Source organism: Gopherus flavomarginatus, chromosome 4 (assembly GCF_025201925.1).
Source record: "Gopherus flavomarginatus isolate rGopFla2 chromosome 4, rGopFla2.mat.asm, whole genome shotgun sequence".
NCBI classification, from domain to species: Eukaryota; Metazoa; Chordata; order Testudines; family Testudinidae; genus Gopherus; species Gopherus flavomarginatus.
The window spans coordinates 213,137,452-213,163,505 of record NC_066620.1 but is presented as its reverse complement, the minus strand read 5'-3'; the positions used below and the strand labels follow the sequence as shown (position 1 = coordinate 213,163,505).

At 50.2% G+C, this 26,054-nt stretch overlaps 1 protein-coding gene across 2 annotated transcripts in view; it reads left to right on the top strand.

The window, feature by feature from the left end:
- The window catches only part of LOC127048819 (bifunctional epoxide hydrolase 2-like), a 106,988-nt gene that overhangs the window by 74,487 nt on the left and 6,447 nt on the right, over positions 1 to 26,054 (top strand). For both annotated transcript variants that reach the window (XM_050948833.1, XM_050948832.1), the window contains exons 11-16: positions 10,447 to 10,532; positions 10,838 to 10,949; positions 20,402 to 20,476; positions 22,208 to 22,253; positions 24,691 to 24,793; positions 25,204 to 25,273. In XM_050948833.1, coding sequence (XP_050804790.1) covers positions 10,447 to 10,532; positions 10,838 to 10,949; positions 20,402 to 20,476; positions 22,208 to 22,253; positions 24,691 to 24,793; positions 25,204 to 25,273 — 492 coding nt within the window. The remainder of the gene's footprint in view (positions 1 to 10,446; positions 10,533 to 10,837; positions 10,950 to 20,401; positions 20,477 to 22,207; positions 22,254 to 24,690; positions 24,794 to 25,203; positions 25,274 to 26,054) is intronic.

Below are 26,054 nucleotides of genomic sequence, written 5' to 3'. Positions count from 1 at the left end.
GTGAGTAACCGTCTTTTTTTGTGGAAGTTTTCAGGCAGCTTTGGTATAGTTCAAGAAGCAAAGTGCTGAGATAACAATTGTGCAGTGGGGGTCAAAGTTAAGGTTTTTTTAAATGTTTATCTTCCTTGTATTCCTTCCCATTACCATAGTTTCGAGTGCTTCACAGTCTTGAATGTATTCATCCTCACAACACCCCTGGCAGGTAGGGGAGGATGTTCTCCCCATAGCACAGGTAGGAAACTAAGCGTACATCTACACAGCCACATGACACTCCTGGCTGGCCGGGCTTGCTGCAGGGCTATTTCAATGCTGTGTAGACTTCGGAGCATGGTCTGGAGCCTGGGCTCTAGAACTCTGCAAGGTGAGAGGGTCCCAGAGCTCGGACTCCAGCTGGAGCCCGGAAGTCTATACAGCAATGTAACAGCTCCACCAGCTCCAGTTGGCTGGCATGGGCCAGCTGTGGGTTTCTAGTTGCTGTGTAGATGTACCCTGAGACCCAGAAAGACTTGACCAAGGTCACAAAGGAAGTCTGTGATAGAACAAGGAATTGAACCCTGGTCTTCCTAACTCCTAGGCTAGTGTCCTGACTGTTGGACTGTACTTCCCTCTGTGAATGTTTTTTCTGCCTAGACTTTTTAAGCTAATGTCTGAACTGCCAGGGATTTATCTAAGCTACCTTGACTGCTCCTTTCTGTTGTTTAATGCTGGCGCTTTACGCTCTTGGTGTTGGATTACTTTGGGTCTTGGCCGTCTTAACTTGGAGAGTTTATTGACCCTGCATGTGTGCTCATAGGGCTGAGCTGTCACATCTTCTACTGGGCAAATGGATCCGAATTTCCTACACTGAACATAAATGTTCTGGACTGGCCTTTGTGCCCTTCATTCCGGGGGTTGGTTTGTCCTGTCACTGCGTTACAATTCATCCTCTTTGTTTTCAGTTTAAACCAATTCTCAGGTTTTACAAAAAGGATTATTCATCTTTTTCTGATTTTTCACCCTACTTTTGTATCATTCAAATAGATAAAAATACCGTGTTTTATTAGGAAACTACACTACATTGCATGAGGTATATATTTTGATAATACATTAGTCTCTGTGTGTATGCAAAGCTGCCTGTTGAAGTAAGATTGTATTGGTCTAGCTCAGGGGTTCTCAAACTGGGGGTCGGGACCCCTCAGGGGGTCGCAAGGTCATTACATGGGGGGTCGAGAGCTGTCAGCCTCCACACCAAACCCTGCTTGCCTCCAGCATTTATAATAGTGTTAAATATATTAAAAAGGTATTTACTTTATTTGGGGGGGCACATTCAGAGGCTTGTGATGTGAAAGGGGTCAGTAGTTAAAAAAATGTTTGAGACCCACTGATCTAGAAGATCCACACAACAAACAGGAACACACGCAAGCTCTGAAGTGTGTGTGCATTTGAATGTACTGACGAATCTCCTGCCCACCGCGTACATGTTTCAAGCTGTTAGCAGGTATTGGTTTAAAGATTTGCAACACTGCAATGGGAAGACCATGAAAATCGGTATCGGAATATGTTTCAGAGCACACAGAAATATTCGAAAGTTTAAAAAAAAGACAGGAAAAAAGATGAGTGTACGCACTGCAAATGGTGTGGCCCAATTATTTAATGTAAATACTTATAGGCTGATAGTTCTAAGTCTCAACAATAAACGGTTTATTCAAACGAAAAGTTTTATTTGGGGATTAGAGATGTATTGTTAAACTCAGAGGTGGCGTTGTGTTTTGAGGGCTGTTAGTTCTGCAGCGAATCACAATTGGTGAACAGAATTCAAAGCATTAATCCATTGAATACCTTTTTCCCCTTGTCTTTCCCTCCACCAAAATAAACCCCTGATTTTCACCTGTTTTTCTTGTTGTGGCAAGAAACACTGATAAATTCCTGGGAAAAATTAAATAAAACTGAAAACAAAGGTCTTTAAGTATAATGCATTCTGCTTGGCTGCTGCAGCTGTCCTGTGTAAGTGTCCCTTGGCCTGATTTAAACAGCAAGGGGGCAGCGGTGCCATTACCGCTAAGCAGGGCTGGCTCCAGGCACCAGCTGAGCAAGCTGGTGCTTGGGGCGGCAGATTCCAAGGGGCGGCTTCTGTCCAATCCTCTTTTTTTTTGCGCTTTGCCGCTTCCCCCGCTCCTGCAGGGTTTTTTTCTTTTTGGTGTTTTTGTTTCTCTTCCTTTCGCTGCTCCGGCCAGCTGGCAGGTTTGTTTCACTTCCAACCCCACCCCGCGTCACTCCGACTGGCCGGTTTGTTTCATTTCCCCCCCACCCCCTTGTTGCTCCAACCAGCCGCAGGTTTGTTTCACGCCCCCACTTCATTGCTCCGACCGGCTGGTTTGTTTCATCTCCTCCACCCTCCTCGTTGCTCCCCCCTTCGCTGCTCTGACCAGCCAGCAGGTTGGTCTGCCCCCCCCCTTGCTGTTTCTGCTGGCTGGCAGGTTTGTTCCCACCCGTCCCTTCACCACTCTGGCCCCTGGGCAGTTGTTTTTTGTTTCTTTTATTTGCTTGGGGCAGCAAAAAAGCCAGAGCTGGCCCTGCCACTAAGGGACAAGGAATGGACTAGACTCCTTCTATCCGGAGCTCCAGAAATGTAAGGGGGAGGGGAAACCCACTGTCAGTCTGTCTTCAGCCCTCAAGCTCACGTTCTCTCCCAGAATGCCAAAAGTTGGCAAGGGCCAAGAGGAGATTGTAGCTGAAAAGGGGGCTGGGGAAAGACCTCCTATGGGGCCCCTGCTGGGTTCTGATTGTTGTTGCTGATGTTTACACATGAGTCAAGAGCCCAAAGGTCCCTGAACAAGGATCTGTGGTGTTCAAATGAAAGGAAGCTGCAGTGGGACCCAGGGATTTGCTTGGTGTGGGGGAAGGAGAAGGAAGAGCCTCTATCAATACGGTGCAGCTTGGTCCAGGGCAGGGGAGATGGAGAGGCAGGTGGGGCCGGGAAAGAAACCTGGATCTGTGTGTGTGAATTCTGGGCTGCTGAGCTTTGTCCTACTGAAATACCAGGTGCTTTGTGGCTTCCCATAGTGAATGCAGGGTGGGTGGAGGATCCTATGCAGAAAGATGGCCCTGGAGGTCGAGGTCCCCAGCACAGGGACAGCGTAGGCAGGAGCAAGGCAGGTTTGGGGAAGATGGTGTGGCCTAGTGCATGGGGCGCTGGACTGTGACTCAGGAGACCAAGGCTCTAATGCCAGGTCTGCCACTGAGCTGCTGGGAGACCTTGGCAAATCTCTTGCTGTTGCTTGTTTCCCAAAAGCATCCTGTCAGCTCCTGGGGGCAGGGGTTCTAACTAGACAGGAACAGCCGTCTGCACGGTGGGGCTATGCTTAATCTGCATAAACACAGCACCCCAATGAGACTCAACCCTCACCTGGAGGGACCACTTCTCTGGCCAAGAGGTGAATGCGCTCGCCCTGGTGGCCTATTCAGTCCCTGACCATCTCTCTGAGTCTGCCAACAAAAGGGACCAACAGCAGCGATAGTTTGTGATGCAGACACCAGCCTGCTTGGTGGGTCTGGGCTGAGAACCGCCAAACTCTTTTCACGCAGGCGTGCATTACACCATTGTCCCTCTGTACAAACAGGGCAGTGGTGCCTGCAAGGGATGCCTGTTTACTTAAATTGTAAAATCTTTAGGGGCAGGGACTGTCTTTCTGTTCTCTTTGTACAGCACCTGGCACAATGGGGTCCTGAACCATGACTTGGGGCCCTTAAGCAGTACTGCAGGGTACTGTATACCCAATATATTTTACTGGGACCAGCGCTCTTCAGTATATTCATATGTGATCTGGAAATGGGTGAGCAGTGAGGTGGCAAAGCTTGTAGTTCATATAAAATTACTCAAGACAATTAAGTCCAAAGCAGACTGTGACGTTTTAGAAAGGGATCTCACAAAATTGGGTGACTGGGCAACAAAACGGCGGATGAAATTTGATGTTGATAAAAATGCAAAGTAATGCACATTGGAAAACGTAATCCTGCCTATACATACAAGATGATGGGGTCTAAATTAGCTGTCACCACTTAAGAAAGAGTTCATGGAGGAGTCGATAGTTCTCTGAAAACATCTGCTCAGTGCAGCAGCAGTCAAAAAAGTGAACAATGTTAGGAACCATTAGGAAAGGGATAGATAATAAGACAGTGTCATAATGCCACTGCCTAAATCCATGGTACCCCCCTGCACCTTGAATAGTGTGTGCAGTTTTGGTTGCCCCATCTCTAAAAAGATGTATTAGAATTGGAAAAGGTACAGCGAAGGGCAACAAAAATGACTAGGAGCACAGAACAGCTTCCATATGTATTTGTTCCTTCCTGAAAAAGAGAATCTATTTTTTCTCCTAATCAGTCTGATTGATGGGAATGCTGCTTGTGTGCTTAGCTCCTACAGTCGGCTGCCCAAATCCCAGCAGCCTGGCCTGGAAATTCTCTGCCACGTTAGCTGTGGCTGGAAATGCATTTAGCAGGTTTAATTAATTGTGCATCGTGTGTCTGGGGATCTCTTCAGTGCAGTGCTGATGCTTTTATTAAACAATGTTTTGACTGACTGTGATTGCTTGTGAAAGCACAGCTTTGAGCCAGGTGGGGGGGGTGGGTGGGTGGGTGGGTGTGTGTGTGTGTGTGTGTGTGTGTGTAAAGGGATCAGGAGCCCTATAACAATGGCATGATTCAAGAAATGAAGGTGTCTGGTTGGGTCCATCTCCTGCAGCAAATGCAAGGTTGTTCCCTATAGTATAATTTCTAGGGTTTTTGCCAGTCTGTTATCTATATAGAGAGAGCTTAGATCACATTTGGGGCCTATTGTGTTAGGCGCTGTACATATACATAGCCTGTCTCAAAGAGCTTACAGTCTAAATAAGATTTGCCCAAGATTTCACAGCTGCTCAGTGACAGAACCAGGAATAAAACTCAGGTCACTGGTATCCTATCCACTAGACCACGCTGCCTCTCTTAAATATCCTAAATGACAGAAGCCCCTGACTTTCCTTTAAAGACTCTTCCCTGGTCCATCTTTGGGGGGAGGGATAGCTCAGTGGTTTGAGCATTGGCCTGCTAAACCCAGGGTTGTGAGTTCAATCCCTGAGGGGGCCGTTTAGGGAACTGGGGTAAAAATCTGTCTGGGGATTGGTCCTGCTTTGAACTGGGGGTTGGACTCAATGGCCTTCTGAGGTCCCTTTCAACCTTGATATTCTGTTCTATTCTATGATCTTGAAGAGAGCAGGGAACTGACCTAAAAGGCCAATGGTATGGCATGAATCTGCCACAAACAATCTTTTATGTCACCCTCGTCACTGGGGTCTCTTGACAGGAGGTACAATGGAGGGGCCTGTGTCATTCACCTACCAACGATTGCTTCCTGCTCTTGCTATTTACGCCCTGAGTGTCCGAGTTGCCCTGCCCCTCCCACTAGTGCCCACATGACCCAGTGATATCCACCCACCCCTCTGTCTTCCTTCGTAACTCAGCCCCTCTGGCCTGCTGTTCGCCTCAGAGCTCTCACCCAGCTCCATTTGTTTGGCTCCTTTCTGGGGTCTGGCTTTCCTGGACTGAATGCAGGGTTCTAATTGCTGTGGCCCCAGGACTGTTGCTCAACTTCCCAGAAATTACTCACTCACGCTGCCTCAGTTTCCTCAGACTGTAGATGACTGCCAAGGGTGTTAGGAGGGTTAACGTTTGCTCCTGTGACTTGCAGATTGGCTCGCTGTGATGTGCTATGTGTGGAAAGGCGAGCCCTGCAAGGAAAGCTTCCACTGGTCCAGGGTGTGGCAGCCTGCCTGGTGAATAGGGTGGGACTTTGGCTTCCCTGTGCTTCAGTCACGCTCTTGGCTTTCCCCCAGGGAAGCTCAGGGTATCATGGTCTGAGCTTTACAGCTTTCTGGGTTCCATACGGCCTCCCCAGGCCACCGCCTCTCTCTATGGGTAGGACCTTGTGTAGCTGTAGCACCTTCCAGGACTGCTAGAGGGGCCCTACCACTCATGAGATCAGGCGGCAACGCTTGCCTGGCGGTTGGCCCACTGCTCTAAGGGACTTCTTACCTCTAAGACATCAGAGCAACCTCATTGCTTGTTGGAGAAGATTTGATTCTAGCTAAGCCCAAGACCAGAAATCATCTCTCAGCTTCAACATAGTAGGTCAACTCTGTGACCTAGGGGTAAACTTTGTTATCTAGCAGGACCTTCAGTTCCTATATGGAAATTCGGCTCCTGCTGTTCCCTAGTTTTGTTAGTATTTGTGATGATCCATTTGATGCATTTGTCCAGGGCAGGGAATATGGACTGGGTGAAAGAAAAATAATTAGGAAGAAAAGGTGGAGGAATTGAGTTTGTCATATAATTGATGCGGAGACTCAACTGCGGCACAAAGGTTCGTGGGCTGATAACTCAGATCTTACATTTCAGCCCTTCTCTGACCCTGTCGCAGTCTGCGAGAAATCCAATTAGCATTTCCTTTCAGTAGCGGCTGTGAATAAGCCATCCTGAAAGGCTTTTAAAAGTGAAACGTCAAAAGGAGCCAGCTTCCCCGTCCTAGCCTTGATAAGCCCGTTGTGGCAGGCCCTGCCACTGTCCGCGGGGTTCGTGTGTTCTCAGCATGGGGTGTCTTTTCTTAGTGGGTAGCTGCCCTGGGCTTGGACCAATCAACGTCATTCCATCTGGTGCCTTACAGAAGGGATTGTGTTGAGTACAGTATGGCGTTTGGGGACAGCTAGTTCCCCGTGACAATCTGACTCCAGGAAGAGATGGACGAGTCTCCAAATGATGGAACACTCTCCATCTTTGGAGTGGCAGATATTTCCAGCTGCTGATTGTGTGCCCGTGTGCTGTTGAGTGCAGCGGAGCTGGGATTGCTGAGCCATGAACCTTCACTGCGTTGCAGGTTGCACTGTCATTAGCACCTGTACGTAGTTCTACTCCTGCTTTGGCCAGGCGTGTACAAGACTGTGTATGGAGCAGGGCCGTGGAGAATCAAGCCTGTCCAGTTCAGTCTGGGGTCTCTGAGAAGGCTATAGAGTGTTCCCAGGGGACTGCAGTGAGAGATGCCCTAGCTTCTTCCATTGGGTCCTCTTCTGTTCAAAGGCTGGGAATGGTTAGTGGGTTCTTAGGATGGCCTTTTCACACTGTGGTCCATGTGTCGCCTGTTATAACTGCTCAGCTGTTAATTTCACAACCCCATCCACTGCCAAGCCAATTTCAGAGGCACTTGGGCTGAGTCCAAGACCACTGCTCATGTCCACTTCATTAATCTAATGCTGGCGAGAATCCAAGGTTCGTTACAGACTAGGATGCTCCCTGATTCAACTCATTTGACCTGAGCAAGGTATTGCTAATTGTTAAAAGCACATCTTGCTCTACCCTTTTCTAAGCCCATAGAGCTGGGGGGCTGCATCTGGGATGTTTCTCTTTCCTGTGTGTACCCAGCTGGGTTACTGGGCTTGCTCGCAGTTTGTGGTAGGGTTGTAGGTCGTCACTGGGCTGCACAGGCTGTTGGTTTGTTATGGTAGGGTTGCATCTGGGAGCTGGGCGATGTGCACTGATGGCTCGGTGTTGCAGGATTACTGTTGCAGTTCACCAGTAATCTGCACCTGGTTACTCCTGGGGGAATTGGGTGCCAAAATTTTTTTCAAAATCATTATTTTATTATCAAAATAACACATTATCACACCAGTTTCATTTTTTTTTAAATATCAGGGTTGGAAGGGACCTCAGGAGGTATCTAGTCCAACCCCCTGCTCAAAGCAGGACAAACTCCAACTCAATCGTCCCAGCCAGGGCTTTGTCAAGCCTGACCTTAAAAACCTCTAAGGAAGGAGATTCCACCACCTCTCTAGGGAACCCATTCCAGTGCTTCAACACCCTCCTAGTGAAATAGTGTTTCCTAATATCTAACCTAGACCACCCCGCGGCAACTTGAGACCATTGCTTCTTATTCTGCCATCTGCCTTAGTCCCTCTGTGCCTCAGTTTCCCCTCTGTGCTAATGGCTCTTCCCTGCCTCATGGGGGGTTCTGAGGATAAACACACAGAAGATCGTGAGGTGCTTGGGTACGATGGAAGTTGGGGCCATGCAAGTACCTCAGACTAGCAGAGATGAGGTGAGCAGAACAGTGGCCGGGGTTCATTTCGGTATCCAGTCCCCTTTGAAAAGGAGGCAGTGTTGTCCAATGGCTAATGCACAGGGTTCTCTTCCCACTTCTGCCACTGATTGACTGTGTGACCTTGTGAGTCACTTCCCCCCTCTCTCTGCCTCAGTTTCCCATCTGGGGATAATGGTGCCTGCATTTGTAAGTGCTGTGAGAGCACCAGCGAAACGCAAAGTAGTCATATTTGTGAAATCCAGACCTGCCACCCTGTCCCCACAAGGGGGCTCAGTGCCCCAGGGGCGTTCTGTGCCATCTGAAGAAAACTCGGTACTGCAGCACGGCTGGACGTGCAAGGGAGGAGAGATTCTGGCCGGCCCAGCCTCTACCAGGACACACAAATAAATAACATCTGAACAGGGAACGCTGTGGATCGAGCTGTATCTTGTTGAAACAGACGGTGCTTCAAAACTGGCAGTGCCCCTTTCAGGGTAACGCAGGGGCTGGCCAATGGAAACTGGAACAAATTGCTTTCCTCTTCTCTGTCTTGCTGCTGTTTTGCAGTTGGTTTAGTGGCATCTCCTGGGAGCCGGGTCCCTTTCCCTCTGACCTTCTGCCAGGGCTTTGTCTGGCAAGGCCATGCCACCCATGGCAAGTGACAGCAGCTGAGCCCTCACTGGGAAGCCATTGTGTTAAGAGGTGGTGGCTAACAGCAGTGCTTAGCTCTCACGTAGCACTGTCCACCTGCAGCTCTTCAAAGAGAGGCAAATATCACTATCCCCATTATACAGTGGGGGAAACTGAGGCACAGGGCAGGGTGATTTAGTTGGGGTTGGTCCTGCTTTGAGCAGGGGATTGGACTAGATACCTCCTGAGGTCCCTTCCAACCCTGATATTCTGTGAAGCGAGTTGTCCAGACCAGTAGCAGAGCTGGGACTAGAACCCATAATATCCCGACTTATTCCAGTGCCCTGTCCTCAGTCTGTTCGGGATCTGCTCAGGCTAAGCTGTAATACGCCCCTCTCCGACCCCAGTAGGAGTGCCCCTGTGCCCTTGTGAACTGCTTTAACTAAACTGCTTTAAATTCACACCTCTGGTTAGACTGTGAAATGCTGTATATAGACCAGGCCTGACGGAGCTAAGCTTAAGAGCAGTTTAAATGAGTCCAAGTGTGGTTACGCTAAGGGTTTGCCCTGCTTAAATTGATCACTTCTGCTGCTCCTAACTTTCTTGCCCTGCCTTGGAGTTGTACCCACTCGCCTACACGTAACTGACCCTGCTGCTTACAGCTCCGCTTCAACCGTGGCCGCCTGCTGGAAATGTAAGGGAGGCTAATCCCCGTAGGCCACGTGCCGAGAGACCCAAGGAACGCGCCGAGCAGGAGGCGGAAGGAGGCTGGAGTTCAAGCAGCCTCTGCGCTACTGGAAGAAACCCCCCTCCCAGCCCCTTTGCAAGTTACATCACTAGAGGCTCCTCAGTGTCAGGAGGGCTAAGGGAGTGAGAGTATCCAGAGTCCAGCTGACACCACGTTCCATGTCCCCTTTGAATCCAGCCTTTGGCCTTAAACTTCCCAGCCAGTGGGAGGCAGGAGAGCAACTGAGTCATCTGTAACAGACCCAGCAAAACTCCAGCCAGCAGCTAATTGAATTGCACTTGAGAGCCCGCTTGTAGGTTGGCGGGAGGAAGCTTTGGTTCCTGTATCGGCCCCCGGCGGGGCATTGTGAATGGAAATTTGTCCTGGGCGATCAGACTGGTACGCTGGCTCGCATGCCCAGGGGTTCGCGAGGTCACTCGTAGACTGGTTTTCACTCGGGGTGGGCTACCCAGCCTGCTGGATTAGGAGCCCAGTGCAAGCAAAGAACTCTGTGCTAGTAACGCTTGCCGCGGGGCCAGGTGATGAAGCGGAGCTCCCTAACTTTGCTACTCAACTGGAGCCAGGCTGTCAGGGTTTGTGCAGCTAGTCCGTCCCCGCCCCAGAGGCTGGGCTGTGGAAATGCACCTCCCCTGGCTGTCTTTCCCCATCCTCCCCGGGCTGGGGAACAATGACCATTGGCCTGTTCTGCAGGCCCTGGACAGATCCCTGGACTGGCGCAGAGCCCTCTGAATGTGTGGGGGAAGCAGGAGTAGGGGAGAAAGACAGTGCCACATTGGCAAACTCAGCCGCACTCCTCTCTCGCTCTGGCTGGTGGAGAGCTTCCCAATGTCTCCTTGTTCCAAAGCCCCTTCGTGCCCCCTGGTAAGTGCTGGGTCACCCTCCTGTGTGGCTCGCCAGAGTAACTTGAGTCCTTCTGCCCTGGAAACCCCATTCGCTCCCCCAAAGCACTAACCCATTGACACACTTGTTTCCCGTACTCCCCTAGGGCATTTCCCAGGCAGTGTTCATCGGCCATGACTGGGGCGGAGCTGTGGTGTGGAACATGTCCCTCTTTTACCCAGAGCGAGTGAGGTAAGTCACCGTTGGATGGCTCCCCTATCATTTAATCTCCAAACTCCTTCACGGTGGAGTTCTAGGTAAGGTGCTCCATGTGCTTGAAGGTCAGAGCGAGCACCTGAAAAGGTCCATATCTCACTTCTCTCTGGAGCTTCCCCATGGGTGACTTCCTGTCCCATATAAATGCCCCTGTGTGCACTCACAGCTCAATGCCAGTGTGTGAATTCGGGGTCTGCCGTTTAAATCAGAGTGTATCATTCTTGGTTGTAAACTGGGTCTTTTGGTTTCTCCCTCTCTGATTCCTGCTGCTGATGTCTTAGGGCAGTGGCTGGACTGAACACGCCCTTCAGACCTGCCAACCCCAATGTGGATGTCATGGAGATGATCAAATCCCATCCTGTGTTTAACTATCAGCTTTATTTCCAGGAGCCGGTGAGTACGAGCCAAAGACGTTCTATTCCCAGTGCGCTGGGTACATGTGCTCCATGGGTCCTGTTCTCCTGCCTGCCAGTCCCGTGATGTAAGGCATCAACAGAGAGCTCCACCTGAGGAAATATAAAAGATGGCTCTGGCTAGAGGGCTAGATTCGGAGCTGCTGTAAATCCATATAACTGGATTGACTTCAGTCTAGCTCTGATGGCTTCCACCAGTCGAAGATCTAGCCCCAGAGAGCCATAAATGGAGTTGAGCGGAAAGGGAGAGCTCATAAGGTAGTAAAACAGCTGGAGCGGGGAAAGTTTGCCTGACAGAAATGGTTCCATTGGTAATGCTCTGTCTCCACCCTTGGTCATATGTCCCACTGATGATGCAGTGTGTACCAGTGGGTGTGCTCTGTCCATCAGATGAGATGTTAAACTGAGACTGATTCTGCCTGTATTTGGTATCTGCCCAGGCAGGGGGTTAAAGATCCCCGACCACAATTCCGAAAGAGTTAAGGGACAATCGCAGACTCCTGGGCACTGCTCCTCCCATCTTACCACCTTTGGAGATCTCAACCTCAGTGGAAACTAGTTCCAATGTCCAAGTGTCTAGAAACGGTCATGGAATCGAGGAAGCTCACGTTTCATGTGCGGTGCCCTCCAGGGCAATGGGTTAGTACCAGGGCAGCCTGGAATCCCTCTGAGAGACACGCCCACGGCCACGTGGCTGCAGAACCCGTCACAGCTGGCAGATGTCTGCCTCGACTGAAACCCCTTCCAAATGGGCTCTTCCCAGAGAGGGCTAGAGCGGATCGAGATGAAGAGGAGCCCTAATACGTGTCGGGTGCTAGAGCCTGCTGGGAATGTCTCTGACGTTAAAGCCAGGCATGTGGCGTAATTACATGCGGGTGTGGAGTGATTGCAGCCGACTGGTGCTGGCAGGTGGCTCTCGTTAGCTAGCCCCGGGTACAAGAGGGATTGGTGTGTCTCTTGGGGGCTGTGGGAATGAAGGGCTGAGGGCAGAAGAGGTCCTGCAAGGACAGTGAAGGAGCAGGTATGTTTGGGGGAGAACTCAGGTTGAGTTCCAAGCCCCGGGGAGGGGAAAAGGGCAGAGTACAAGCGGTTTGGTTTTACTCTGGGCATGTCTACATTAGAAGTGCTACATTGGCGCAGCTGCGTGACTGGCAGAGACGCCGTATGCCAAGGGGAGAGCATCCCCTGCTGACAGAGCGCCAGTGTGGAGAGCGCTTCAGTCTCTGTAACTTGGGTCACTTTTTCCCCACCCCTGAGCGACGTAAGTTAGATGAACTTCAGCGGTCGTGTAGCATAGAATCATAGAATATCAGGGTTAGAAGGGACCTCAGGAGGTATCTAGTCAGACTCCCTGCTCAAAGTAGGACCAGTCCCCAATGAAATCATCCCAGCCAGGGCTTTGTCAAGCCTGACCTTAACCTCTAAGGAAGGAGATTCCACCACCTCCCTAGGTAACCCATTCCAGTGCTTCACCACCCTCCTAGTGAAAAAGTTTTTCCTAATATCCAACCTAAACCTCCCTCACTGCAACTTATAGATTCATAGACTCTAGGACTGGAAGTGACCTCGAGAGGTCATCGAGTCCAGTCCCCTGCCCTCATGGCAGGACCAAATACTGTCTAGACCATCCCTGATAGACATGTGTCTAACCTACTCTTACATATCTCCAGAGTTGGAGATTCCACAACCTCCCTAGGCAATTTATTCCAGTGTTTAACTACCCTGACAGTTAGGAACTTTTTCCTAATGTCCAACCTAAATCTCCCTTGCTGCTGTTTAAGCCCATTGCTTCTTGTTCTATCATTAGAAGCTAAAGTGAACAAGTTTTCTCCCTCCTCCTGATGACATCCTTTTAGATACCTGAAAACTGCTATCATGTCCCCTCTCAGTCTTCTCTTTTCCAAACTAAACAGCCCCAGTTCTTTCAGCCTTCCTTCTTAGGTCATGTTCTCAAGACCTTTAATCATTCTTGTTGCTCTTCTCTGGACCCTCTCCAATTTCTCCACATCTTTCTTGAAATGCAGTGCCCAGAACTGGACACAATACTCCAGTTGATGTCTAACCAGTGCAGAGCAGAGCGAAAGAATGACTTCTCGTGTCTTGTTTACAACACACCTGTTAATGCATCCCAGAATCACGTTTGCTTTTTTTGCAACAGTATCACACTGTTGACTCATATTTAGCTTGTGGTCCACTGTGACCCCTAGATCTTTCTGCCATACTCCTTCCTAGACAGTCTCTTCCCATTCTGTATGTGTGAAACTGATTGTTTCTTCCTAAGTGGAGCACTTTGCATTTGTCTTTATTGAACTTCATCCGGTTTACCTCAGACCATTTCTCCAATTTGTCCAGATCATTTTGAATTTTGACCCTGTCCTCCAAAGCAGTTGCAATCCCTCCCAGTTTGGTATTGTCCGCAAACTTAATAAGCGTACTTTCTATGCCTACATCTAAGTCGTTGATGAAGATATTGAACAGAGCCGGTCCCAAAACAGACCCCTGTGGAACCCCACTTGTTATACCTTTCCAGCAGGATTGGGAGCCATTAATAACTACTCTCTGAGTACGGTTATCCAGCCAGTTATGCACCCACCTTATAGTAGCCCCAGCTAAATTGTATTTCCTAGTTTATCGATAAGGATACCATGCGAGACTGTATCAAATGCCTTACTAAAGTCTAGCTATACCACATCCACCGCTTCTCCCTTATCCACAAGACTCGTTATTCTATCAAAGAACGTTATCAGATTGATTTGACACAATTTGTTCTTTACAAATCCATGCTGGCTATTCCCTATCACCTTACCAACTTCCAAGTGTTTGCAGATGATTTCTTTAATTACTTGCTCCATTATTTTCCCTGGCACAGAAGTTAAACTAACTGGTCTGTAGTTTCCTGGGTTGTTTTTATTTCTCTTTTTATGATGGGCACTAGATTTACCCTTTTCCAGTCTTCTGGAATCTCTCCCGTCTCCCATGACTTTCCAAAGATAATAGCTAGAGACTCAGATACGTCCTCTGTTAGCTCCTTGAGACCATTGCTCCTTATTCTGTAATCTGGTACCTCTGAGAACAGTCTAGCTCCATCCTCTTTGGAAACCCCTTTCAGGTAGTTGAAAGCAGCTATCAAATCCCCCCTCATTCTTCTCTTCTGCAGACTAAACAATCCCAGTTCCCTCAGCCTCTCCTCATAAGTCAAGTGCTCCAGCCCCCTAATAATTTTGTTGCCCTCTGCTGGAATCTTTCCAATTTTTCCACATCCTTCTTGTAGTGTGGGGCCCAAAACTGGACACAGTACTCCAGATGTGCCCTCTGTCTGGAGCAGGGTGGGAACTCCACCTGCTCAGTCCTTGTATTCTGTGCAAAATTAAATGGAGACGGCAGCCTCTCTGCACAGAGGGCAGGTGGCTAACAAACCATTAGCAGGCTCATCTCGGAGCTGGGGGCCAGGCCTCTGAGCTGCGCTGAGGATGGAAAGTGTATTTCCACCTGTCGGAGGCAGAAGGCCGAGCCAGTGTCACTTAGAGCATGTTAGAAATCCGATTAGCTGATTCACACTGGTGGTGCATGGCGAGTTTTCCAGCGTGAATTCCGCCCTGGCCTCGCATATTCCCTTTGCACTTCGTCTTTTAAATGATAATTAGGCAGATGGCGCCTCGATGTGTTTTCAGCCAAGAGGCAGAGCAGGGCTTTGTTTGTCGTGCTTGGCAGGCAGGTGAGGAGATAAAGAAAGAACAAAGGGACTTGCTGGTGCTTTCAAAATAGGCAGATGCTCCTGCCCTGTGAGCAAAGAGGCCTTGGCAGAAGGAATGAAAGGGGATATTCTGAGCTCTGCTGCGTAGGGCCTTGAGGATGAGAATAAGGAATTGAAGGGATGGGATTTTAAGAGGGGCTAGACGCAGGCTGTCATGGTATAACCCCCACTCTGAACCTTAGCATCCAAAAGATAGGGTACTATCATGAATCCCCCCTAAGCTTAATTACCAGCTTAGATCTTGTAGTGCTGCCACCAACCAGGACTTGCAGTGCCTGGTACACCCTGGTCCCCCCAAAACCTTCTCAGAGGACCCCAAGACCCAGACCCCCTGGATCTTACACAAGGAAAGTAAACCCTTTCCCCCACCGTTGCCTCTCCCAGGCTTTCCCTCCCTGGGTTACCCTGGAAGATCACTGTGATTCAAACTCCTTGAATCTTAAAACAGAGAGGAATGCACCTTCCCCCTCCTCTTTTCCCCTCCCCAAGAGGTAATACAGATTCAAGCTCCGTGAATCTAAAACCAGAGGGATTCCACCTTCCCCCCTCCCTTCTCTCTCCCTGTCTCCCACCAATTCCCTGGTGAGTACAGACTCAATTCCCTTGAGCCTCAACAAGGGGGAAAAATCAATCAGGTCTTAAAAAAGAAAAGTTTTTAATAAAAGAAAAAAGTAAAAGTTGTCTCTGTAATTAAGATGGTAAAGGTTACAGGGTCTTTCAGCTTATAGACACTAGAGAGAAGCTTTCCCCCCAGCACAAATACAAATTAAAATCCTTCCAGCAAAATACACAATTGCAAATAAAGAAAACAATCAAAAAGACTAAACCGCCTTCTAGTTGTACTTACTATTTGAACAGAAAATTAGAGAGCCTGTAGGTACATCTGGTTACTCTCTGAACCCAGAGAGAACAGACAAACAAACACAAAACAAAGACTTCCCTCCACTGAGATTTGAAAATATCTTGTTTTTTGATTGGTCCTCTGGTCAGCTGGTCCAGGTTCACTGCTTGTAACCCTTTACAGGTAAAAGAGACATTAACCCTTAACTATCTGTTTGTGACACAGGCATAGCATTGATTCTCACAGCAGAGCGTGGTGGCTGGGTGGGGAGATTATAATCCAACCTTATTTTCCTGGAGGAGTGAGGAGCTATTGGAAAACTTTGGGGAAAGAAGGGGAGGCTCTGAATCCGAAGCGCAGTGATGGCAGGGTCTGGAAGTTCCCATCCAGGGATGTGACTGACCTGCCATTAGTTTGGAGCCGCTTTGCTGACCAGGGGTTTTAAACTGGGTCTTTCTAGTGTGAGATTTACACAGAGCAGCAGCCAGGCTGCGTAGCCCCCCAATTTGAAACCCCCAACTCTCTGGAATCCTATTAAACGCTGTGGGGTTGTCTTCTTTCTGAGCTAGGCAAATGAAGCCGTGTGCGATACATGGTGGATGTTTCCTTCCGGGTGAGCCCATGAGCTTCTCTTCACTTTGCCCGAATGGCCGAGACCACATTTGCAAGCGGAGTGCGGAAGCTGCATCCCGGCTGCCTCTGCACGAACAAACGGGACAACTGCACAGGCAGAGGGGTAACTAAGCACCTGAATGGGTATTTGCACCTGGCCTGACCCCGTACAAGGATACAGGTGCGCTTTTTGGATCATACAAATAGAAGGCCGTTCCCCAGGCAGGAGTTTGGAACAGCAGTGAACAGTATGGTCGTAAATACCCAGGACAGCCGCGTGGCTTAATGAAACAGCCTTTAACCACACGTCCAAACAAGCATTCTGTACCTGGCTCTAGGAGCCATGTCAGGCATCCTCTGGCTTTATAATTCAAGACGAACCTTCATCTTTAAAGCTCACCCCTCTGGCAGGGAAAAGCCCCCAGAGCCAGCTAGCACGGTGGAATCTTTCTCAACATGAAGGGTTTGCAAGTGTGTGCTGTTCTAGCCCGACAAATCCCAGGTTTGAGCAGAAATCACAGCTTTGCCTTAACCGCCAGTTTATTAAACTCCATCAACATGCTGTCTTCATCTGGAAGTTAAATCTCCATATCCAGCTGGAACCCATTTATGTTTTTGGCTCCTTTCTCCGCCCTTTCATGTGCATGATGCCCAATTGGACAGGGTGCAGCGGATCCAGACACAGCAGTATTTTTGTTGTCTGCTTTTTTTAAATGGTGGGGGGGGGGGCATCTGCTCAGCATCCTGCGGTGCAGAGCTGCAGTGGTTGGATATGAAACCTGGACTGTTGTCTGCTTAGCAAAGCGATGGACGAATACTTTGGCTTAACGAGGGTGGGTGCTGTATAAGCTTCAGAGGATGCAGCTCTGCTGAGGCACCTCAGTTCCGGCCTGCGTCACCCCCTGTCCTTGCAGTGATGGCAGAACCACGCCCCTGCACTCCTCACAGCTCTGCCAACACAGCTCAGTCCTGCACCCCGTATGAGCCTGGGCTCCCCCACACTGTTGTCTGCTGATGCACCTCACTCCTGTCCTGCGGTGCTCCTGCTATTCTAGACCAGGGTTCCCTGCATCTGGCTCTGCTCAGGCCCCTTGATCATGCCCCACGACTCCCCTTGCTAGGCCAGCCCTGCCCCTCGTCTCTCCACTCCCTGAAGCCTACCAGTGCCCCTGGGTGCAGTGTAGCCTATGGGAATGAACACAGGCCTGGGAGTCGGGAAATCTGGAGAATTACTGATGTCTCAGAAGGAACTGTCTGAGTTTAGACTGGAATTTTTAAAAGAGCCCAGTGGGGTAAAAGTGCGTAACTCCTTTGAAAATCCCAGCCTGGCTGCAGGTCTGAAGCTGTGACTTACTGTATGGAGGAGATGAGGGATGTGAGAGCCTTCTAGGGCTGCAGGCTTCCCCCTGGCTGAGGACTGAGGGGAGGACTCTACTTTTTCCACCCCAGTGTGCAAGAGGTCAGTGGGTGGAGGGAGGTGAGGGCCAGCAGAAGCAGGGCAGGGTTGGGAGAAGCAGCAGGCAGGGGGTGGCAGGATCATGAGACCGGCACTGAGATCTGTTTAGGCGCTGCAGTAAGACGCAGACTTGTATCGCTACAGTGTCCTACGTCGCAGGTCGTGAAATGCGTGGGAAGCTGGGACACGCGCTGGTTCCACTTCCTAAGGTCTCAGGCTAAAGAGTCTTTTGCTTTTGAGGCACCCGGGGCCTCATGCCTGGGTTATGCAGGGAACATGAATGAAAACCCAGCCAGAACCCCTGGGTTCCGTGCTGAGAGCGCATGAGACAGGCATCCTCCTTGGGTCTGATGGGACCATGCAAGCTGCTTCCAAAGCCTCAAACACCAGGGCTGCCATCCCTGCTGGCGCTGGCTTCAGCTCGGAGTGGCTTGTGCAGCTTTCACAAGAATAATGAGAGGTAAGAGCCGGTGATTGCAGGTGCAAGTACTAGCACCTACAATTTGCCCAGCTGTGCCCGCCGGACCCACAGTTAGAAGTGGCACTGATTAGCTGGGCACCTGCGAATTAGCTCCTTCAAGGAAGCGAATCTGCTTTTTCAAATCAAGCCTGAAATCAGACTTGCAAAGGAGGAATTAAAATTTTGCTAGCTCCAAAACTCCACTTTTCATTCAGCTCAGGAGGTTTTGGCTGCCCGTTAGCTAACGGCTCCATTTGTACATAGTCTGAGGAGCTCGCAGCTCAGCTCAGGAGGGGGAAAGTTGATCTTTGTGCTACCGAGCTGGCTGGGTGCATGGCCGTGCCCTCTCCCCCTGGCAGCAGGAGGGGAGCGGCATAGGAACCACTCTGCTGGCTCCATGCCATTAGCATGTCCCCCTGCTCTGGGCTGATCCACCCATGGCTGACTCTAGCGCCAGGATCTGCTACCAGCATGCTGCAAAGGAGAATCACTGCAGTGCAGGATCGAGGCCCTGCTACGTCCCCTTTGCAGGTTAGACAGCATGAGCCTTGTCTCATGGAGCCCGAATGTTATCCGCACCGGAGAATCCCTTGCGATCAGGGTTGGTCTATCAGGTTCAATGTCCCTCGCAGCAAACTATCTTCTGGGGATGCCTCTTGTGGTTTCTGACAGTAGGGAATTGACTGTATTCTGCGGTACTCCGCAAATTCAGGGAGTTGCTGGAAAGATCCCATGGGAAGTGAGTCTAAGGGGAAAAACAATAGAAGAGAGGTGGTAGTTTTTCAAAGAGATATTGTTAAGGGCACACAAGCAAAGTATCTCCCTACATAGGAAAGATAGGAAGTCTGGCAAAAGACCACCCTGGCTTAACCAGGAGATCTTCAATGATCTAAAAATAAGAGTCCTACAAAAAGTAGAAACGAGGTCAAACTACAAAGGATGAATATAAACAACTAACACAAGTACATAGAGACAGTTAGAAAGGCCAGGGCACAAAACAAGATCAAACTAGCCAGACACATAAAGGGAGACAATAAATCATTCTACAAATACATTAAAAACAAGTGGAAGACCAAGGACAGGGTAGGTCTGTTACTCAATGAAGGGTGGGAAACAATAACAGAAAATGTGGAAATGGCAGAGATGCTTAATGACTTCTATGCTTCAGTTTTCACCAAGAAGGTTGGTGGTGATTGGATGTCTAACATAATAAATGCCCGTGAAAGAGGTAGGATCAGAAGAGGCTAAAATAGGGGAAAAAAAGTTAAAAATTACTTAGACAAATTAGATGCCTTCAAGTCACCAGGGCCTGATGAAATGCATCCTAGAATACTCAAGGAGCTGACTGAGGAGATGTCTGAGCCATTAGCAGTTATCTTTGAGAAGTCATGGGAGACGGGAGAGATTCCAGAAGACTGGAAGAGGGTGAATATAGTGCCCATCTCTAAAAATGGAAATAAGGACAACCCGGGGAATTACAGACCAGTCAGCTTAACTTCTGTACCCAGAAAGATAATGGAGCAAATAATTAAGCAATCAGTTTGCAAATATCTAGAAGATAATAAGGTGATAGGTGACAGTCAGCATGGATTTGTCAAAGACAAATGGTGTCAAACCAACCTGAAAGCTTTCTTTGACAGGGTAACAAGCCTTCTGCATAGCGGGGAAGAGGTAGACATGGTATATCTTGATTTTAGTCAGTCTTTTGATACTGTCTTGCATGATCTTCTCATAAACAAACTAGGGAAATGCAACCTAGGTGGAACTCTATAAGGTGGGTGCAATTGGAAAACTGTTCCCGGAGTGTAGTTACCAGTGGTTCACATGCTGGAAGGGCGTAACGTGTGGGGTCCTGCAAGGATCAGTTCTGAGTCCAGTTCTGTTCAATATCTTCATCCATGATTTAGATAATGGCATAGAGCGTGCACTTATAAAGTTTGCGGACGATACCAAGCTGGGAAGGGGTTGCAAGTGCTTTGGAGGATGGGATTAAAATTCAAAATCATCTGGACAAACTGGAGAACTGGTCTGAAGTAAATAGGATGAAATTCAAAAACTAGAGATAAGAGTCCATAGCCCCTGAGCTCTCCCACCCCCTGACATGGGAGATCCAGGTTCTCCTAACAGAGCGTTTTGTTGCCTTTTGAAATGTCACCATCTTAACTGCGCTGATAATGAACAAAAACCCCATTCTTGGGAAACCGGTGCCGTGTTACCCTGCAGGCCACTTCCCGCCAAGCCGCCTGCCAGGACTGTGGGTCCTCTTTGGAGAGAGCTATTGAAAGTGGCTGCTGCTGTTTCTCTTTCAGGGTGTTGCTGAGCTCGAGCTGGAGAAGGATCTGAGCAGAACGTTTAGGATCATGATCCGATCCATGAGGAAGGAGGTAGGGGCAGGGCATGCAGCTGGTAGGGCGGGGCTTTGTGTGATCTTTATCCCATAGCTGTGGCTGAAGGAGGAGAAGCAGAGGCTGATGATCCAGCCCCAGCCTGGGTTAATGTTCTGCTCCCATCTCTCTCACCTGGGGAGGCCTGACTGGAAATTCCGGGGGGGAGGGGTTTGGCATCAAGATTCAGCTGGAAGTTTTGCCAACTGTTGCTGACCCCAATATCTGCCACTCCACCCAACGGTGATGGGCCCGCTGGATGTTTGGAGAAGAATGTTGGTATTTAGATCATCGGTAGGTTTCAGAGTTAACGTGCTCTGTTGAGACGAATGGGGTGTTAGTTCACACCTTTCTTGGTGACAGTAATTTTGGCTGTCTGCAGACTCAGCCAGGGCACATTCAGAAAACCGTGTTCTCACTAGTAGGGGCTTGGGATGTCCTTGAAGGAAACTCACTCCAATACGGCCCTGTGCTGTTGTGGCTGGGGTGGAGTCAGTGGAGGGTGCAGGACCTTGAGCATACGGCACAACCTGAACACTCTCCAGGGCTTACACTGAGTCCCTTAATCTCCTTCTCGGAGCACAATACAAATAGCGTTATTAACCTAGAACGGAGGCAGTAACTATTTATCAGCAGCTTCAGGGCAAAAACCCTTGAGAGCTTTATAATTAAACAAACTCAAAGTCTGGAAGGCAGAAGATTCATAGTTAAGGCTTTTTTAAATCCCAGCCCAGCTGCTAACTCATTGTGTAGCCTGGGGCGAGTTACCTGTCTGCGGTTTGCCCTTTGCCATCATTAACGCAGGGATAATGATATTTGCCTAATCTACAGTGTCAATCCGAGGGGGCCGAAGGGGGAGCCACATGCTTGAAGCTGGGACGTCTGGCCCGTCGCTGCAGTTCTTTGGCTTGGCTTCCAGGCCTTTGCAGAGCCGATAGAGTAACAGTCCCGTCCCGGGAGAGTCCAGGGAGTGAGATCAGCCTGGGAATTGAACCAACTCTCTTGCATGCTCCTGGGGCATCAGGGTTCAGGCGTCAAGTAACGTGTTTGCTGTCCCTGTGGACAGCGAGTGCTCCAGCAGCAGTGTGGGGCGCTTGGGCCCCCTTGCGCGTGCCTGGGATCCTCCTTCGCCCCAGACACAGCGTCTGGTGCCACTTGGGGCTGTCTGGGTTAGAGCTCTCGGCAGTGTCTGCTCTGAGCCAGCCGGGCGAGCGAAGCCTGGGGCAGGACTGGGCATGGTCTGCATAGGACTGGGCCAAGTCCTACAATCCAAGCAGCCTCATTACATATTGCACCAGCCCCCATGTGCTTGGTGCAAATCCTGCGCTGCTTTGGTCTGTCGGCTCCTGGCTTTGGAAGGCCCCAACAAGCCCCTTCCTGGGAGCTGCGCTCGGTAGCAGAGCACAAAGGAGACCCAGTGCTGCTGTGGGCCACAAAAGCACCTTCATATGGAGCTTTGGGGAACCATTCCACAGTCTGGCCTGCCCCTTCCTGCAGCCGCCCCGCAACGTCGTGTCGGCCCAGAGCCCTTTCCCGAACAGCTGGGCAGTTAACCAAGAACAGTACATTTCCAGGTTCATTAGCTAGATGCTCGTCGCTTTTTTAATCCAACCCCCTATGTCAATCCCCGGTGCCGTGTGATTGTTCCCATGGCTTTTCTCCGAGTTCCCCTCTGGCCAGCAGCCCTGGGAGTTAATCACATCCTGTTAATTAGAGCTGTTTCCCTTGCAGGACCAGCTGCCTCTTCCACTCAATGTCACCAACGTCCAGGAGCGAGGTAAGGGTACGAAACGGCCCAGGTGGGAAGGGATTTGTCACCCTGTTCCCCAGTTATCTCCCAGCCTTCTCGTTAGTGGCGCAGGTGGATCTCTCTCATCGACGACATTTCAAATACTTGGCAGGGGGCCGGGGGGTACTGCTAAGGTACTCTTCGGGCTCCCTCCCTTCCCCTCCAAACGTGAACATACCTGACTTCACAAGTAACCCTACAATAACAAAGGATTGGGTTGCTTGTGAGGGTTGGGCTGCACATGCAGGTATGTTATTGTAGGGTTGTTCATTCGCCGTAATGAAGTCCAGGGCCACGACAGAAGGGAATGGAGGAGAGAGAGAGGATGTGTGGAGGGGTGCATAGAAAGAAGCACTGAATTGTGCCATAATAGTGCTACCCTACAATAATACCCCAGCGTGTGCAGCCCAAGGCTTGGGAGAGACCCTACAATAACAAACTGTCCTGTGTGCTTGCAGGGAGCAGAGAGGCTGGTATTAAGAAAGAAATAGCTTTTCTTTGCAAGCTCCTCTGGGTAGATCATGCAGTAAGTGAGGGTGGGTGTAGTCAAATATGAGCCATTCTGAGTGTCAGGACTCCCTCCCCACTCTGAACTCTGGGGTACAGATGTGGGGACCTGCATGAAAGATCCCCGAGCTTATTTCTACCAGTTTAGGTTAAAAACTTCCCCAAGGCTCAAATTCTTCCTTGTCCTTGGACAGTATGCTGCCACCGCCAAGTGTGTTAGACAAAGATTCAGGAAAAGGCCCACTGGGAGTTCCTGTTTCCCCCAAATATCCCCCCAAAGCCCTTCACCCCCTTTCCTGGGGAGGCTTGAGAATAATATACCAACCAATAGATTTTTAGGACACTAAAAAACCATCAGGTTCTTAAAAGAATAATTTTATTATAAAGAAAAAAGTAAAAGCAGCGCCTCTGTAAAATCAGGATGGAAGGTAATTTTACAGGGTAATAAGATTTTAAAACCCAGAGGATTCCTCTCCAGGCTGAACTTTAAAGTTACAAAAAGCAGGAATAAACCTCCCTCTCAGCACAGGGAAAACTCACAAGCTAAACCAAAAGATAATCTAATGCATTTCCTTGCTATTACTTGCAATTTTTGTAATCTTGGATGCTTATTTCAGGTAGGGTTTTAGGAGATGGTTTTTCCTGCCCTGGTCCCTCTCTGTCCTGGAGAGAACAACAAAGAGAGCACAAACAAAACCTCCCCCCACAGATTTGAAAGGATCTTCTTCCCTTATTGGTCCTTTTGGTCAGATGCCAGCCAGGTTATTTGAGCTTCTTAACCCCTTACAGGCAAAGGAGGGATTTTATGCTACCCTTTACTGTATGTTTATGACACTGAGAAACACCCTTGATGCTGTCCCTTTATTTAAAAGCTGAGCAGCAGGAGGGACGCCTGGGCCAGTGAGATGGCCTGGAGCAGCTGAATGTTAACCAGAGCCCCTGAAGGCGTCGCTTTGAAACTCCTCTCTCCCTCCTTGGGTTTCTTCCCTTTCTTGCAAATCCACTTACGCAGCACGTTCTAATCAAATCACCCAGCGACGCACGCTGCAGAAAGGCGCTATAAATAGAAGCAGCGATAAGCATTCATTGGGCAGCTCCAGCTGGAGGCACGTACCCTGCAGAAACCCACAGGAGAGCTGGAGGGGTGGCCTATGCCCAGGGCTGCAGGGTTCTACTCCGGGCACCAAGGGCCGGTCTAAAGGAGAAAGATGCCTGGTAGGACTTCAAGTTGGCTTTGAACCCAGCCTAGAGTGAACCTCGGTGTGGATTTCAGTGTGAACAACTAATCTGGGTTTAGCTGGACCAGTTTCACCGTATTGGTTTAACGTCACACTGAGTTCTGCCAGTGCCGTGTTCTCCTCCAGCCACGCCCGGGCTGCCTGTGACCCCTGGTACGGATACATTCTGTGAAAGCCGGGTGGGGGGAGTAGTGAGTTTGTCAGGCCTGTTGGGTGCTGCTGTTACAGACCAGGGAACCCTTTGCCAGCCGGCACCACTGGGCCTCTGTCCCACTGCCCCTGCAGCCGTTGGGCCGAACATCACAAGCTCTGGTGCATAAAGTTGAGGCCCCACATTGAAGTGCCTAAATAACAGGTGTTGCCGTCACGGGCACTGAGCCCCTCAGTGGGAGCTGCAGCTGCCAAGCGCCTCTGGAGAGGAGGCTGCTCCTATAGCCGCTTAAATGAGGAGTCTGAACTCCTGGGCCGGCATGAAACTCACACGCCATCACCACAGGGCTCCCCATCTCAGCCTAAAACAGACCAGCACCCGGCTTTAAAACTGAGCACGGAGAGAGGGGTGCAGGGAGTCTGCAGAGGCCCTTTGCAAGCCGTTGGTCCTTTGTCGGGGCCACGGACTCGGGGTCATTTGCAGCTGATCCTGCCTAGCAGATGTTCTCACCCTCTCTCTCTCTCGGCAGGAGGGCTTCTGGCTGGCATGCCGGAAGACCCACCGCCAAGCCAGATCCTAGCGGGAGCGGATCTCCAGTACTTCATCCAGCAGTTTAAAAAGTCTGGCTTCAGGTAAAAGCTTAGCTAAAGAATGAAGCAGGAGTCTGGGGCTGGCGAGAGGGAGGTAACGTCGGCTCTGCCAGGGATATTCCCAGAGACGTTGTTACAAGGCCTTCGGCTGGGTCATTTGCAAACCAACCACTCCCTCCCCTGCATGGGGCTCTGGAGAATCTCCCCACGGCTTGGAGGCAGGCGTGCGGTGCTGGTGCCCATGGGGAGCCTAAGATGAGCCACCGTAGAAGGCCCAGCTAAGAGGGCTGAGGGGTCTGCCCTGGGATCGCAAGGAAATACCAACTCAGCCAAAATTTTGGCCCCTGGTTCAGCTGCGCCTCCCCACGGAACGCAGTGCCCGAGAACTTCTCGGGGATCCCACTAAGGATTTACACCTCTCCCCCCTTTCTCTCTCTCTCTCTCGCCCTTAGGAGACCATTGAACTGGTACCGGAACATGCGAGCCAACTGGCAGTGGAGCCTCTCTGCGAAAGACAGGAAGGTGAGAGCGGATCCTAGCGCGGCTGTCACTCGGCGGCTGTCTCTGGGCTTGGATCTCAGAGCAGGGGCAGGAGCTAGGTTAGCATTCTCCAGCCCGAGCCCTGGGCCACTCACAGATGAGGGAAGGTGCCGAGAGCAGCCCGCGGTGCCTTCATTCCCGGGAGCGTCGTGATCCGGCATCTGGAATGTCTGTGTTCTCTGCCAGAGGCAAAGGGTTGGCAAAGGGCAGGGTGCCCTTCGTGGGACCCCCATGTGGGAGCCTGGCCTGGGGACCCTGTAGGTTGTCTCGCAGTTGGGATTGACACACACCCATTCAGCACATCCCATGGAGTGAACTGGCAACTGGTTTCTTCTCAGCCTCTAGTAACATTGTGCCTATTCCCTCAGGACCTCCTTTCCACACAAGAAAGGAAAAGTTTCTGGAGGGCGGGAATATGGGGCTGTGGAGGGCTGAAATCCCTGTCACCCAGAGTCCACTATCCGCCGCTGGCCGGGAGCGGGGCGGGGTGATCCAACAGGTCTCCGTCAGCTCTGTCTCCATGGTAGAACAACACCTTTGGAAGGTTACGGACTTAGGGCCAGATTTGTAAGGGTATTGTGATGCCTGCTTTAGGTACCTAAATCCCTTTAAGAATCTGCCAGCAGGATTTGAACACAATCCCAGAACTCACTTTCAGCAGTTGCCAAACGTGGTGTCAGTGTGGCTGTGCTTGGAAGAACAGGAATCAGCACTCATGCCGCCCTCTTCCTCTGGAGAGCTCAAATGCGTTATAGAGCTGGGG